Raw genomic sequence first — 15608 nt, forward strand, 5'->3', positions numbered from 1 at the left:
CTTTTTGTTAACTCACATGCGTAATCAAGATTTTATTTTTCAAAATTAAAAAACAATTCTCTTTTATGTATTTGAGCTATTTAAATGCATCTGTTTAAAGTTCTGTTTATGTTTGTGACCACATTCTCGATTTGGAAGATTTTTCTTCATGTTCTTAGTTACATGACTATGAACATGTATGATCAACTTGATAGGATGTATGATAACACAACTATCCGTGAAATTATTTTTACTAGTTGATCATAAACTTATCATTATTTCTAAAATTGTCCATTAGCTCATCTGAGTATGTATGAAATGCAGTTACTTGCTTTTGTTTTGAAATTAGCTGGACACTGATGTCTATTCATTTTCCTTTTGTGATGCTTAGTTGGGATAACTGCAAAGTCAATATGGTTGCTTCTGGTGGTTATCACCAAGCAATACACTTCATAAGTTGCAACACTTGTGCTTCTAATGAGGGCTTTAGGAACTTCTTGGTTACATCTTCATATGGGGGTCTTAAAATGAAACCAGTTTTAAGAAAAGGAAGTTGCAATTTGGGGCACTCTGTAAAATGCATAGGGCATTCACCAAATTCATCTTTATGTGCTATTAAGCCAATTTTCTCCTCCTTGTCAAGTACCAAAGATTCACGGAGATCAGCACGTGAGTACATTCCTCTCCAATAGTTCTTGTTATCATCTATCAAAAAGTGAGTGTACTCATTAACTGTTGTGTGGTATCTTCGTGATCTTGTTGTCCTATTTAAGGCTTTATTCTCTGCAGCTGAATCATACTTAATCTTAATACGGCATGGAGAATCGATGTGGAATGAGAAGAACCTGTTCACTGGTTGTGTAGATGTGCCACTAACCAATAAAGGAGTAGAAGAAGCAATTGAAGCCGGTAAGAGAATCAGACACCTACCCATTGATGTTGTCTACATCTCTGCATTGATTCGTTCTCAGATGACTGCCATGCTTGCTTTAACAGAGCACCACTGCAAGAAGGTACTTCTGCTTTTTGGTCTTCGAAATAACTTGTTCTTTTTTTTTTTAAGTATAGTCCTGTTAACTATTGCAATGCTTTGTTATAACTTAGGATAGAGCTAAAAAAAAATTCTTGAATTTAGTCTATAGTTTGAAACTTCCCATACGGTTGGACCATTACAGCTGCCATCATGGTGTCTGTTCTTATGCTATGTCAAGTCCCCTTAGGATCTATTATATGTACGCCAAAACTGATCCTTTTCATGGTGAGCGATTTTGGAGGAAGTTCCCCTTATCAATTGTTACATTTATTTTGCTTATTGTTTTCAATCATTTAACCTGGTTTATGTCAATATTTCTGATTCAGAAATCAGAATCCATGAGGACACAGCTTGAATTAGCAATGTGAAATAAAAATATGTTAAGCTTTGTAACAAATAATTAAATCTATTGGCTGGTTCTGGGAAATGTTCTTCCTACTTCCTGGATATTGTGATCCTTTACTGAAAAGTCTTTTTCTTAGTTATGCATGGCTTAATGTTTCCTTCTCGGTTTCTTTCTCGTGTTGCAAGCTACATGGATGGCGGTAAAACAAGATTTACCTTCTAAAATAAACACTTCAGGAAATAAATAAATAAATAAATAAAAAGTGTCTTTATTGCAATATTTAGTTAAATCTTTCCAGGAGATTCAAGAAATGAGGTCCCTTTGGGACATCCGATAAAATTGGAATGATACAGAGTTTCAAGAAATGAGACTCCCTCCTGGTTGTAGTGTAAATTGTCTCCATGCTACTGAAATGCTGGTTTGCCAAAGATTACGTGCTCTTTGTTCTTATATCACCCGTATAATGCGCAGAAAGATATTAAAATTATCCAAGAAAAGGCCACAGTATATAGAACTTAATCCTACTTGAATTCCAGGTGCCCATTATTATACACAATGAGACTGAACAAGCCAAATTATGGAGTCAAATTTATAGTGAAGGCACCGAGATGCAATCTGTTCCTGTTATTAAAGCATGGCAACTGAATGAAAGAATGTACTTTCACAGCTCTCATTTTGTTTTTATTCCAGTATGATGTCGTCCTCGCTTCAAAAAGATGTTATTTTACAGGTACGGGGAACTTCAAGGATATAATAAGCAGGAAACAGCTGAAAGATGCGGGAAAGAGCAAGTCTATAAATGGCGCCGAAGCTATGATGCTCAGCCACCCAACGGTGAGAGCTTGGAAATGTGCCTGCGAAGAGCTGTTACCTATTTCAAAGAGCAAGTAAAAGCTGCTGTGATTTATAAAAAGCATAAACGCATAAAGAGGAGACTAGTTTCTACTGATGCAGGGCTTGAAATCATGACCTCTCATAATTGAACATTTAATGGCAGGTTGAACCCCAACTTTCCGGTGGAAAGAATGTGATGGTAGTAGCTCATGCAAATTCATTGAGGTCCATCCTAATGTATCTTGATAAATTGACTGCTGAGGAGGTAATGAGTATTGCCTTTTTTCTCATTAGTACCATGCATTTTTTATGCATGTTAGTTGGGTTTGAATAGCTCCTTGGTAACAGGTCATCCACTTAGAACTCTCAACTGGAGTACCAATGCTTTACATATACAAAGGGAATCAGTTCATCAGGAGGGGAAGTCCCTTGGGATCTATGGAGGCCGGAGTTTATGCTTATACAGAGGTAAGATATCTTTTCTGCTTAACTAATGTATGTCATTCTGTAGGAGTTAGTTTGGTAGGTAGCTTCCATTTATTTCTGTATTTTGAAGTACTTCAGATGTGAAACTGAAAAAAACACTAGTAAATTGATAGAAAGATCAGTTTAAGCTGACGTTGTGCTATTACCCTATTGAGATATCACGTTTATGATGCCAAGGACACAATAGCATGACGAAAGTTTCAAATAGAAGATTAAGATGTGCTTCCTTGACCATAACGCTAAAATGGGAATATTATCAAAGGCAACAAGAGTTGAAAAAAAAGAAGACAATGTTTGCTAAGGCTCTAAGCGCAAAGCGCAATTGAAGTGTGGGTTTTAGTGAATAAAGCCTAAGTGGAAAAAAGGTAATTCATGAAAAGGTAACTACAAAAAACAAAAAACAATTACATCAACAAAAGATTTTTAAAATAGCTACAACAATCAGGTTCGAAATCTGTTTTCGATTTTAAATTTCCAATTGAGATACAAAACAAGCAAACTTAATGTTTAATAATTTTATGTTTAGTGACTGATTTTCATATGCTATATTCTTAATTAGTTACTCTTCATCTCTCACATAATCATTCATAACATTTTCTTAGTAATGACTATATCAGTTTGCCCGCTATATCCATTGTTTAGTCTGACCCTACTAAAGGGAGCCCTGATAAAATGGGAATATTATCAAAGGCAACAAGAGTTGAAAAAAAAAAGACAATGTTTGCTAAGGCTCTAAGCGCAAAGCGCAATTGAAGTGTGGGTTTTAGTGAATAAAGCCTAAGTGGAAAAAAGGTAATTCATGAAAAGGTAACTACAAAAAACAAAAAACAATTATATCAACAAAAGATTTTTAAAATAGCTACAACAATCAGGTTAGAAATCTGTTTTCGATTTTAAATTTCCAATTGAGATACAAAACAAGCAAACTTAATGTTTAATAATTTTATGTTTAGTGACTGATTTTCATATGCTATATTCTTAATTAGTTACTCTTCATCTCTCACATAATCATTCATAACATTTTCTTAGTAATGACTAAATCAGTTTGCCCGCTATATCCATTGTTTAGTCTGACCCTACTAAAGGGAGCCCTGAGAGTGAGAGCACTGAAGCTGCACTTAGCTTCAGGGTTTAAGCCTACCTCAAGTGAGCTTTTAACAATAAAATTATCAATGTTTTTCTCCTTTTTCTCATGGCGGTAATGGAGGGTCTGATAGTAGGGAGTTGCAAATTGAGACTTCTGTTTACTGGATGGAGCAGTTGGTTACGTGAAATGACCTTTAATGTACTTGTTTTATGCTCATCAAAAGAATTATATTTATCTTGATTTTTAGGCATTTAGCAAATGATCAAGAGAAAAAGACAAACATAAAAGTCATTGTTGATACATTGCTTCAGATGATACAGCATGTAACTATATATTACCATAATATTGTGTGATTGTTAAAATATAATTCCATAAAATCTGTCTCTAATTTCCACCTATAGGAAAAAAAAAATCTCTTCTTAGTGAAAAGATAGAAGGCCCTCCCTCCCTCCCACCGATATTGTTTAGAGATTACTGTTCGAAGTGAAAATAGTTAAGAACTAGTAAAAAGTGGACACAATTGAATTGGTATCAAACAAGGTGTATAGGTAGTGTCCATTGAAAGAGAAGGGTATATAATAAGCGCTTAATTTCCTATCAGATCTTTGGCCTTATGAAATAAGAGAAGCGAATATCAGACATTCAAAATCCAAGACGATCAGCAAGATCTGCATGAATCATTTATAGAATATCCAAGTTGACCTCTCTTGACTTACTACTATAGGCCTCCCATTTGGCATTCCAGGTGACAGACTTGCCTACAGGCCTCATATTTTGTATTCGACGAGTCATGCTGCATAATCTATAGGACCACTTAGGGGCTATGCGTGCCCAACAATTATCTAATAATGTTAGACAAGTTCCTCTTATGTTGGATTTCAGTGTGCATATAATAAAGTGGTAGAAGTGCTACGTTTAAGGCTGTAGAACTATATGAGTCATTTGGTGATTGGTTGAAGGGTACTTACTGCAGCAAGTATGATGTTTGTGATGAAAGGTGCAATCCTGGCACTTGCTCTACATTCATACTTTCCCTTCTGGAATGAGAATTATATTGAACAGCATCTCATATTGTCATTAATGGACTTTAACAACCATTTCTGTCACACCATTATCATAGCGATCATCAATGCTTTTCTCTTTTCTGCTAGATGCACGTCTGATTTGATGCATGAAGCTTGTAGAGCTGTCGAAATTTATGTATTTTATATCCCTTTCTGCAGAGCTTGGCCTTGTACAAGCAAAATCTGCTAGATGAAGTGTCTTTGTAACTTCTTGTCCCTGAAGAAAATCTAGGATGGAAGCTTAAATATCTTCATGTCGCTGGATGTTCATTGAGGCATTTTGTCTTCAATAATTCTGAGAAAACCAGAGCCAAGATGGAAGACATTTTTTGCATGTAACAATCACAAATTGTGCCCCTCTTAGTGGTTCAAGTGAGTATGCCAGGGAAGATCCGACTGGCATATAATTTGAGCACTTTTTGTGGAACGGTGTAGACCAGATCCAAAGCTGATTCTGATTAGCTGATTTTTTTTTGGGGGGTAATTTACTTAGCTGATTCTTACTATCCTCATTTGAGGAACTTTATAAATTCATTCTTTCATGTTTCTTTAGCCAGAGCTTCTATTACTTACATCAGAGAGTTTGTTGTCTATTGTTATTGGTTTGCAATGTATTTCATTGCTATTGGTTGACTTATGTTCAACTTCTATATTGACTTGTCAGATTTATAGCACGTTTGGCCAAGCTGCAAAAATCAGCTTATTTTGAGAAGTGTTTTTTTTCAAAAGTGTTTTCTCAAAAGTACTTTTGGTGAGAAACAGTTTGTGTTTGGCTAATTATTTTGAAAAGCACTTATGAGCAACAATTAGTGTTTGGTCAAGCTTTAAAAAATTGCTTTTAAATGTATTTTTCTCAAAAGTGCTTCTCCTCAAAAACTACTTTTTTCTGCTTCTCCAAAACTGCTTCTGCTTCTCCTCAAAAGCACTTTTTTTCTTTTCAAAAGCTTGACCAAACACCTCAATTTTTGGCCAAAAGTACTTTTGGCAAAAAAAAAAAAGCACTTTTGACCAAAAAGAAGCTTGGCCAAATAGGTTATTAGTTACTGGAAAGGGTAGGTGGTTGATTTATTTACAAAAAGAAAAGTATTTACATAAATTTCAAGTTGTTTGCTAATGTGTAGGGGTAGCAGACGTGCGGGTCGGGTCTGATATGGACGAATCAAAAAGAAAAACCCTTTTTACTTACCCTCCTACAATCCATTCTCATTTACTTAAGCTGAAACAAGTTTACCTGCGTAATCTCAAATTTTCTGCCCCATTTATACTGATATTGGTGGGGATTTCTTGTCTTATTTATTATGTATTTAGACAACTTTTTTAATTAGGAAGAGCGTTCCAAAAAATTTGTTAAGCCGTGTGGAAATGGGATGAAAAGAAAGAAATTTTAGGGTGAATTTAAAAAATACCCAGATTTACAACTGGTCGTTCAAAAATAGCCCAATTTCAAAAGTAATCGAAATTTAGCCACTTTTCATGTAAAGATAAATCTGAGCGAAAACACTGTTTAAAACTCGGAAAATACGCCAGTATATTATGCTGGAGTTTGCATAAGTATACTTGAACTCCAGCATATTATACTGGAGTTCCAGGATAAGTATGCTGGAACTCCAGCATAATATGATGGAGTTCCAGCATAAGTACACTAGAACTCCAGCATAATATACTGGAGTTCCAGCAAGTATATTGGTCCAACATAATATATTGGAGTTTGGAGCACCGATGCTTCAGTCTCCAGTATATTATACTGGAACCAGCAAACATAGGCGGCTCAAGGGTGAGGCAGCACAAGCAATGGCTTAGGGCCCCCAAAATTTGGGGGCCCCATTTTCCCTTGGTAGTCATTTTATTTTTTTTTTATATATAAAAATTGAGTATCTTAATGTTAAAAAGTAAATAACTTAATACAAAAGGGAAAAGAAAATTTTAATTTGTGACTAGCGCTGATAGTTGAGATTTTAATAATTTAAAGGGTATAAAGATATCTTTGATTTTTTTATTTAGTGGGTAAAATTTGATTTTTTATTTAAAGGGTATAAAGATATCTTTTGTTTTGACAAGAGTGGGTTGCTTTAGTGTTGAGCACCCTCCACTTCCAACCAAGAGGTTGTGAGTTCGAGTTACCCCAAGAGCAAGGTGGGGAGTTCTTGGAGGGTGGGAGCCGACGTTAAAGGAAATATTACAAGTAGAAGATAATACTCCGATCCGTATACTCAATAAGATAACAAGAATTAATTTTTGTTAAATACCTATCCTATAACAATTTTGCATTAGGATCAATAATGTATTAGGAGAATTTAAATGGATCGGATTAGCTATATTATCATTTAAAAAAGTTTAAAAAATAGATTTCAAACAAAAATATACAAATTTATTTTGTTAACAAATTAGGGCCCCTCATCGAGATTTTACTTTAGCCCACCAACAATATTGGGCCGCCCCTGCCAGCAAAGTATACCGGTCCAGCATAATATGCTGGAGTTGATACACAGGTGCACCAAACTCCAGTATATTATGCCAGACCGGTCTCTGTTGTATCAAAATAATGATTATTTTTTAATGACTTGATAAACGCTGACTATTTTTGAATGACCAGTTCAAAAACGGCTATACCGTGCTATTTTTACAAAATTTTAAGTAGCGAGGCCTGGTAGAGAGACTGTCACGTGACTTTCGCACTTCAGCTCCAAAAGTAAATCTTGCGCGCTATGAAGCGAAGGAAGAAAATAATGACTTTAGCGACTAACAAAGTTTAATATCCAATAATGACTTGACTTTAGCAACCAACGTCACCCATTCCTTGGATTTTCCACGAGATTTTTTTTTTCTTTCTCTGAGCTGAATCCAGTGTGAATCCCTCATCTAACACTGCATGCCTTTCATTGGTGTGCGCGTATACTACTATGCGCATTGTGTAAATATTGCGGCTCGAATAATGGTAGGATTCACTTAAAAAAAAATAATTTTATAATTAACGACTCGAGTTTATCTTTTGGCCAGGTGGAGAAATGAGATGTCAAAGTGGGTTAAAGAAATATATTAAGGTAGGAAAAAGTGATTTATGTGATGCAACTGTATATTCGCATACTGAAGCAGAGGTGTTAAGATTTACAATAAGAAGGACATTATAAATTTATCGTTAAACATAAGGTCTAGGCATTGCTCATTAATCTAAAGGGAAAATATGATATTATAACAAGTGTCAAGTAAGTATCATCATTTGCTAAACAAATAATCTGTTTTCACTAATTGTGGAGACAGATTCTCAGGTACTGATTAATTTGATTTGTGCACCAAATAAAACTGCATGATATTCACACTTGTTGACTAATTGCAGGTTGCTAATCGACAGGCACTTGATTGAAACAACATCTCTCAAATTAGTTCCTTGTTAAAATACTACTACTTGAACTTCTTTAGTGCTTTCAATAATATGCATCTGTTTAGCAACAAAGACAAATGTTGAGTTTTTTAGTCTTTTTGGCGGCTTAAAATGTCAATTTTGATTGCAACCTGGAGAAGCTTCAGAAATCTTTTTTGAAGGACATTTGCTAGTAGTTATTTTTGACTTTGCAATCGAATTAACCCATCTGTTAAAAACAAAGAAGGGAGAAAAAGAAAAAAGAGAATAAAAATCAATCTCTCTAGTAGCAATCAATCCTTGACTTATTTCAAATGAAAAATGAGATACTGAAAGTGAAGAACTGAGTGAACAATAGGCATACATATAAATTATACAATGTACAACAATAATAAAGGCTAATACCAATTTTTAAAGAATTTAAATTCTATATAATGACAGTAAAACTTATTTACACAATAAGTAATTATAGATATCTCTATTTAATATTATTAATTAATAACCTATAAAAATTGGTAATATGTTATAACATCTTAAATTGTACAGTCAGACCTCTCTATAACAACATCCTTATATAACAACACTTCACTATATAGACTTGTTTGACCAAAAAGTGTAAATCTTTGATTAAATTAATTAATTTTATGTAACAAGGAGTTAAACCGAGTTAATGATAATATCCCTAGATTTATAATTAATTAGCACAAATATTGCAAGATAATATTGGTAGGGGATTAAAATTTAATATTCTGAAAAGTTTCAGTAATGATAAGAGAATATCATGCAATATTTAACAATAAATGGCATTAACGTAAATAGGGAGAATGATTCACCCAATATTGGATGAGGTGGATGATTCGTCTTTCTGATAGTGATGAGTGACAGACAAATCCTAGAATATTAGAACTATTCTCGGATCTGATGAGAAAGTATGGAATAATGGATGGAAGAATCTTATTAGAAAGGTAATATTTGTATCTTTTCTAAAGAGAGCTTCTTCTCCTCAAAAAGTGTTCTTATAAAATAAATGTTACATATCTTTCCCCTTATCTCTTTTTCTATTTATATGGGACATACACCCAATCAACCCTAAAAGTACAAGTACAGAGAATAGTCAATGAAATATTCTCCTAAATATCCTATTACAAAAACTAGCCCATTAGTATTGCCCTTGATACTTGACCTCGACCGTTATTGACCGCCCGGTTATAAGCCCCACTGTTTACTAGTCGACCTCGGCCATATCACTTTTCATAATACCACTTCATGCTAAATCTCCTTGAGGCGGATTTTGACCTATACAGTTAGTCCCTCTGCTTATTGAGGTCGATCCTGGACGATCTCGATGAGCGGATTCTGTTATGGTTGAGAAGTTTAGGCGAGCAGATCGAGTAGTAGCATTTCAGACGGGGTAGAAACGTGGCATTCCGTGAGCCGCAACCTAGGGTCACGTTGTTTCAGAGTAGCGTCATGTCATTGTTGATACCCAATTTTCCCCTATATATTTTGAATATACATAAAAGCCTTCAAAAGCATATATATGCATACATAAGCATGCCCAAGGTTTTTATTATTTTTTCATAATTTTAAGGGTTTAAATTGATGTATTTTCTCCCCTTTTTTATCCATAAAATCCCAATAATTATTTTTGAAATTATTATTTTGATAATTCATTTGTTGGATTTCTATATTTATGCCAAAATATGGTTAATGTAATTTTTATGTGTTTTCACAATTACATTTAGTATTTTTAAAAGCTAAATTACATATAATTGCAATGTTAGCCCATTTTTAGATATAATTATGTTTATATGCATAAAATTGGATCCTGTATTTTTAAATTATTAATTATGTATTTTAAATCATTTTTGTACCTTAATTTATTTTCCAGAAATTACCTACTATTTTTTTATAAATTAAATAGAGGATATTGGCTATTTAAATAACAACCAAATTTGGCTTTCACTTATAGCCAAAATTGGACCCCTTTCCAGCCCAATTTGGCTTTCACATAAAAGCCTTCAAAAGCATATATATGCATACATAAGCATGCCCAAGGTTTTTATTATTTTTTCATAATTTTAAGGGTTTAAATTGATTTATTTTCTCCCCTTTTTATCCATAAAATCCCAATAATTATTTTTGAAATTATTATTTTGATAATTCATTTGTTGGATTTCTATATTTATGCCAAAATATGGTTAATGTAATTTTTATGTGTTTTCACAATTACATTTAGTATTTTTAAAAGCTAAATTACATATAATTGCAATGTTAGCCCATTTTTAGATATAATTATGTTTATATGCATAAAATTGGATCCTGTATTTTTAAATTATTAATTATGTATTTTAAATCATTTTTGTACCTTAATTTATTTTCCAGAAATTACCTACTATTTTTTTATAAATTAAATAGAGGATATTGGCTATTTAAATAACAACCAAATTTGGCTTTCACTTATAGCCAAAATTGGACCCCTTTCCAGCCCAATTTCACACCCAAAACACCCGACCCATACCCTATTAATCCTTACCCAAACCCAGAACCCACCTACCCGTTTTAATCCTGACCGTTGATCTGGGAGATCAACGATCCAAATAATTCCTTTCCTTTTTAATTTTCAAACGACCCCTAACCCTAAGTCACTTTTACAAAGGCGCCTCCTTCAGATGCTCTCTCATCTCCACTCTTCTCTCAAACCTAACCCTAGACTCCTCCACTCACCTCCTTCTCCGGTCATCTCCGGCGACTCTCTCAAACCCCAAGCCTCCAAGGGTCACTCTCATCACCTTGCTCATCATCTCTAAGGCATTCAAGTGTCCTGGGCCATGCCGATTCGGACCTCGGGTTCCTGATTCTGTTGTTCGAGACTTCTCTAGTGTGATTTTGGGCAAAATCACACCATGTGTGTTACGATTTATGAAGTTATAACAGGTTCTTTTGATTTCTACCTAGGTTTCCTTTTGAAACCCTAACTCTCTTCTGGATCTCTCAGATCTGTGTTATTTTCATGCTTTAAACCTGTTTCCTTCTATGATTTGCTTATTTTCGAGCTTTCTTCTGAAAGATCCTCTAGTCTAAACCCTTCTTACTTTCTTTGAAAACTAGGGTTTTCTCGGAGTTCTTTGTATAGCGTTTCAATTGATTTCTTTATGATTAAACCTTTTTCCCTCGTTTATCTTGACTGATTCTATATTCCTACTGCTTTTTAACTCTACTCTGTTAAAAACCCTAATTTTTAAAAGATTTTCTTTACTTGTTTCTGTGTGTTGGCCTGATTTTCTTTACTTGTTTTTGTATGTTCGCATGATTTTCTTACTCTGTTTCTGTGTGTGAGCATGATTTTCTTCACTTTGGTTCCGTGTGTTAGCATGATTCTCTTTGCCTAGGCTCTGTGTGTTAGCATAACTTTCTTTGCCTTGGTCTTGTCAATTTCTCGTGGTCACCATGCTTCGAATATGTCATGCTGAATCTCTAGCCTACTTACATCACCTCTATATGACTGTGCTTGTTCATCTCTTATTTCTTTCTGCCTATATAATTGACCTTGTTTTGTTTGCTACTTCTGTTCATTGGTCTCTATTTATATGTTGAAACACGCAGAATCATGACCCCTCATGATTGATTCTGATTTTCCTTAACTGTTGGTAATTGAAAGATTTTCCTTCAAGGCCCTAGAATTCTACTCGTCTGTTTGAATTCACTGATTTTATTACCTTATTTACTATGATACTGGGTTTTACTTAGTCTTTCCTTAATTGGGTTTTTCTGAATTTGGTCCTAATCGACTACTTTATGCCTAATGGACTCTGGCTCCTTTCCTTGTTTAATTATGCACTGATTCCTCCTTTCCCCCTTATATGGTACTAAATCTTTCTGTTTGACCTTGATTCCCCTAACTCAAGGAAGTGCTTCCTTGATTCTCTAAGTGATTGATTCTGAGTTCTTAAATTAGTATACTACTATATTTTTTTACCTTATTCCACTACCTACTTTCAACTATAAATACCCTAAGCCTTTCACAAACGACACACACTTGGCTTCCAAAAACACCCCTCTCTTATTTAAAATCTCTATGTTATTCTATTAGCCGGCTGCAAGCCAAGGCTAATCATCTGTGCTCTTTGGTTCTTTCATTCTACTTACTTCTATCTTCACTGGTATGTCCTAGTTTAATTTACAGCCACAACAACAACATGTTTTTTTTCTTATTTCAGTTTCTTTTATTTCTTGTCTGCATTTACTTATGGTTTTGTTGTGGAGTTTGTAGTTAAACATGCTAGTATAACTCCCCTCCCTTTAAGCTCATGTATTCCCTTGTGTGATTCAAGCATGTCTGGACAATTATTTTCCTTTACCTACTGTGCACTTACCATGTTGTGAATCCCAAATCCCTATTCCCCTCTAAATGTTTATGTTCCTCATGACTGGTTTGTGATTATGCCAGTGTCAAGCTATCTCTGAGCATGTCCATACCAGTCCTAATACTCCTGCTGGGGTCATGTGTCTGCAGGCAATGTCTGTGTATCCCCAAACCCCTTAACCCCTGTGTGATTACTAAATACATTTAGATTCTGTGAACTTGCTGTGTGTGGTCTTATCCTGAAGTATTTGAACTCTATTTACTACTCCAACCTCTTTCAAACAACCTCTATTTCTTTACTAATTGCTTTCAAAATAGACCTTTAAGTCCAGTCTTTAATAAACTTCTTTCAAACATGTGTCCTGCACTTTCACTCTACTCTTAGTTAATAAGTTCTGCTCCCTCTAGTATGTGTACTGCATTGGGATCCTCTTGAGAACCCTTGGAACTCTGGCATACTGAGGCTGGCTTTTCACACTACACTGGTTCAATTCTTGGCTAGTAAGTCTAGATGTAAGCATTGTCCGGGGTCCTTGAGACCCTTAGGGAACTTTAATGCACCTAGACCCTGATTTGTCTGTGAAAATGAGGTTTGAAAGACCATTGGAGGCTTTGGAAAACTTGGGCCTGATTGCAGGCTCCCTATAGAATAGCTTCTTAGTTTTCTATTTCATTTATGTAATTCTTTTTGTTGGCATGCAATATTTTGTAAACAGATATTCGGGGTAATTTAGTAAAAGGGGTGGGTAGATGTATACTTTGTGGGGTAATATGGGTAGAAATCCTGCTCTTACGATTTTACTTTCAAATCTGCTTGCTTTACTCAATAGAAAAGATGTTTATAGGGTATGATTCTTGTTGAATCTAATTTCATTTTGCATAATAGACATCATGTCTATAGGTTTTCACTTTTAATGTCATTTGTATCAGATATAAACCATGTTCATAAATCCTGCATTTGTCATATTAGAAACCATGTTTCCAGGTTCCAAGCTATCATGTTTTAAATCAATTCAAGTATAGATACCATGCCTATAAGACATAATTCCGATTTAATAAGTTACTGAAAATTGCCTAAAACCAGTAACACGCCTAGATACCATGCCTATAGGGACTTCTACTCGCAATTATGTCTGATAATCTAATTAGCCTAATGAGTCAATTTTATCTCACCTAGTTTACTTCTTAAAACTGGCCTTGTCAAGCGATAACTCTCTAAAATCGGTCCTTTCATAATTTCTTTAATCCCGTTAGATATTCTGACTATAGGTATTGAAAGGTTCTATTTCAAAAGCTTGTCTATTTATGCATTAACATAGACACAGTTCTACATATAGGCAAGCCTTAGGGCATTTTCAAAACTTGCATTTCTCTGAAGCTGTCACTTGACGTCTCTGAATTCTAATAAACTTTTAAAGAGGAGGTCCTAGGCAGCTAATAATGTTATGACTTCTGTATTTGAAAGTGGTTTATTTCTGCATAATCACTTAGAAATCCTGCTTTAGGACTTTGATTACTAAAGACCTTACTTGTGGTTGAGTCGTGCTGCATGCATGCTTGTTTGCGGAGGAAACTATGAGCCTTTTACTTGCTCTCATTATGTGAAACTCCTAGATACTTTTTGACTGTCGCCTTTAGAGTTTTGCCTTTAAAACCTTAGGGGTACGTCTAGAACGACCTATAGGTAAGGGTCCCAACTCCCTTCGGGACTATTAAGATGGGACGGGTAGCAACACGCAATAAGAATCAATGACCAAACACTCGCTTTGCATGACCAATAAGGGGATGGGAAGGGTATACATGGGATATGATGACTACGCGTTAATGTCACGTGTAGCCCCTCATTGAGGAGTGTTTACCGGACATTGCATGGGGTGATCCTATAGGCTAAACAACCTAGGACCCCTTCTTACCCCAAATCCTCTCCTTATTTAAAACTTTGTTTGTATAATTTGTTCAAACCTTTATTTCATTACTTGACTTGTTCAATGAGCTTTACAACTTAATTGTTTATATGAACTAATTTGTAAATATAAGTTCGGATGGGACCCACAGTTATGGACCAAGAGGGGTGCCTAACACCTTCCCCTCGAGGTTATTTCGAGCCCTTACCCTAATATCTGGTAATGCAAACCAACCCAAGAGTTAATTGCTCTAGGTACCCTAACGCACCATAATCCGTTAGGTGGCGACTCTTCAAATACCCAATTCCTAAAAGGAAATGAGTCATTGCACCCCCATGAATGTCGAAACCCGGGCCTCCCTCCGCGAAGATGGGAAAAAAGGGGGCATGACAGTCATTATGCGTCATTATTATGCGTTTTCCCAATACCTTGCGCTGTTTCCTGTGCCTCTGCCATTTTGGTTCCTGAGCTAGGAAATGACGGTTTGCTTTCTCGATATTGATGCCTGAACTCTTATAAATAGGGATACAAAATCCTTTGCCTTATTCTTTGCAACCTAAACATTGGATTTCCATACCTTCTTCTTCCTTCTTCACTCAGAATCCTTGCCATTTTGATTTCACTTTCGTGTTTTGCTATCACCGACTCTGGTGGCTCTTCCTACTCTTGATTATTCTGTGTTTACACCTTCTTTACTCATAAACAAAGTGGTTAATGTGTCTTCAAATTCTGGGGGGTACCTGACCCTGTTTCCTTGGCAGTGCGCATGCCTCCCTATGACGATGGGGTTGCCACTGTTGCTGAGGATGATAGCTTCCTTACGGTGGAGGAAATAATTTTTTGTAGTGAGAAGGCTAGATTTGACTTCTCAAAGATGCCTGAGGACGACCCTGAGATTTTGGAGTCGTTGATGAAAGAGGTAGCCCTTGCTGAGTTTAGGGATAAATTCAAAATTCCCGCTCATGTAGACCTAGTTCCCGTAGGGCGAGACGTAATAAAAATACACCGCCCCGGGTACTGTGCTTTCTACGCGTACCCCTTCCATGTGGATTATTCTTTCCATATCCTCCCCTTGGCCAAGGAGTTTTGCCGCTATTACCGAGTCTACATGGCCCAACTTTCTCCCTACACTACAAACTCATCTACATAAT

General features: G+C 35.4%; 1 protein-coding gene across 1 annotated transcript; it reads left to right on the forward strand.

Annotated features, from left to right (window-relative positions):
• Positions 1-5557, forward strand: LOC107814760 (2,3-bisphosphoglycerate-dependent phosphoglycerate mutase 1-like). The gene is made up of 8 exons (XM_075225070.1): positions 1-197; positions 371-648; positions 769-992; positions 1895-2013; positions 2089-2245; positions 2356-2457; positions 2541-2660; positions 4989-5557. Exons 1-8 carry the CDS (start codon positions 85-87, stop codon positions 5034-5036), a joined length of 1161 nt encoding a protein of 386 aa, XP_075081171.1. The 5' UTR covers positions 1-84; the 3' UTR covers positions 5037-5557.
• Positions 5558-15608: the final 10051 nt, after the last annotated feature.

This window comes from Nicotiana tabacum, chromosome 11 (assembly GCF_000715075.1).
Source record: "Nicotiana tabacum cultivar K326 chromosome 11, ASM71507v2, whole genome shotgun sequence".
Taxonomy (NCBI): Eukaryota; Viridiplantae; Streptophyta; class Magnoliopsida; order Solanales; family Solanaceae; genus Nicotiana; species Nicotiana tabacum.

Bases quoted from the DNA above. Each gene is read 5' to 3' on its own strand.
- LOC107814760 (XM_075225070.1), top strand. From the start codon at position 85: ATGCATCTGTTTAAAGTTCTGTTTATGTTTGTGACCACATTCTCGATT. The intron at 198-370 runs GTATGATAACAC...TGTGATGCTTAG, and splicing joins TATGATCAACTTGATAGGAT to TTGGGATAACTGCAAAGTCA. The intron at 2,458-2,540 runs GTAATGAGTATT...CCTTGGTAACAG, and splicing joins ATAAATTGACTGCTGAGGAG to GTCATCCACTTAGAACTCTC.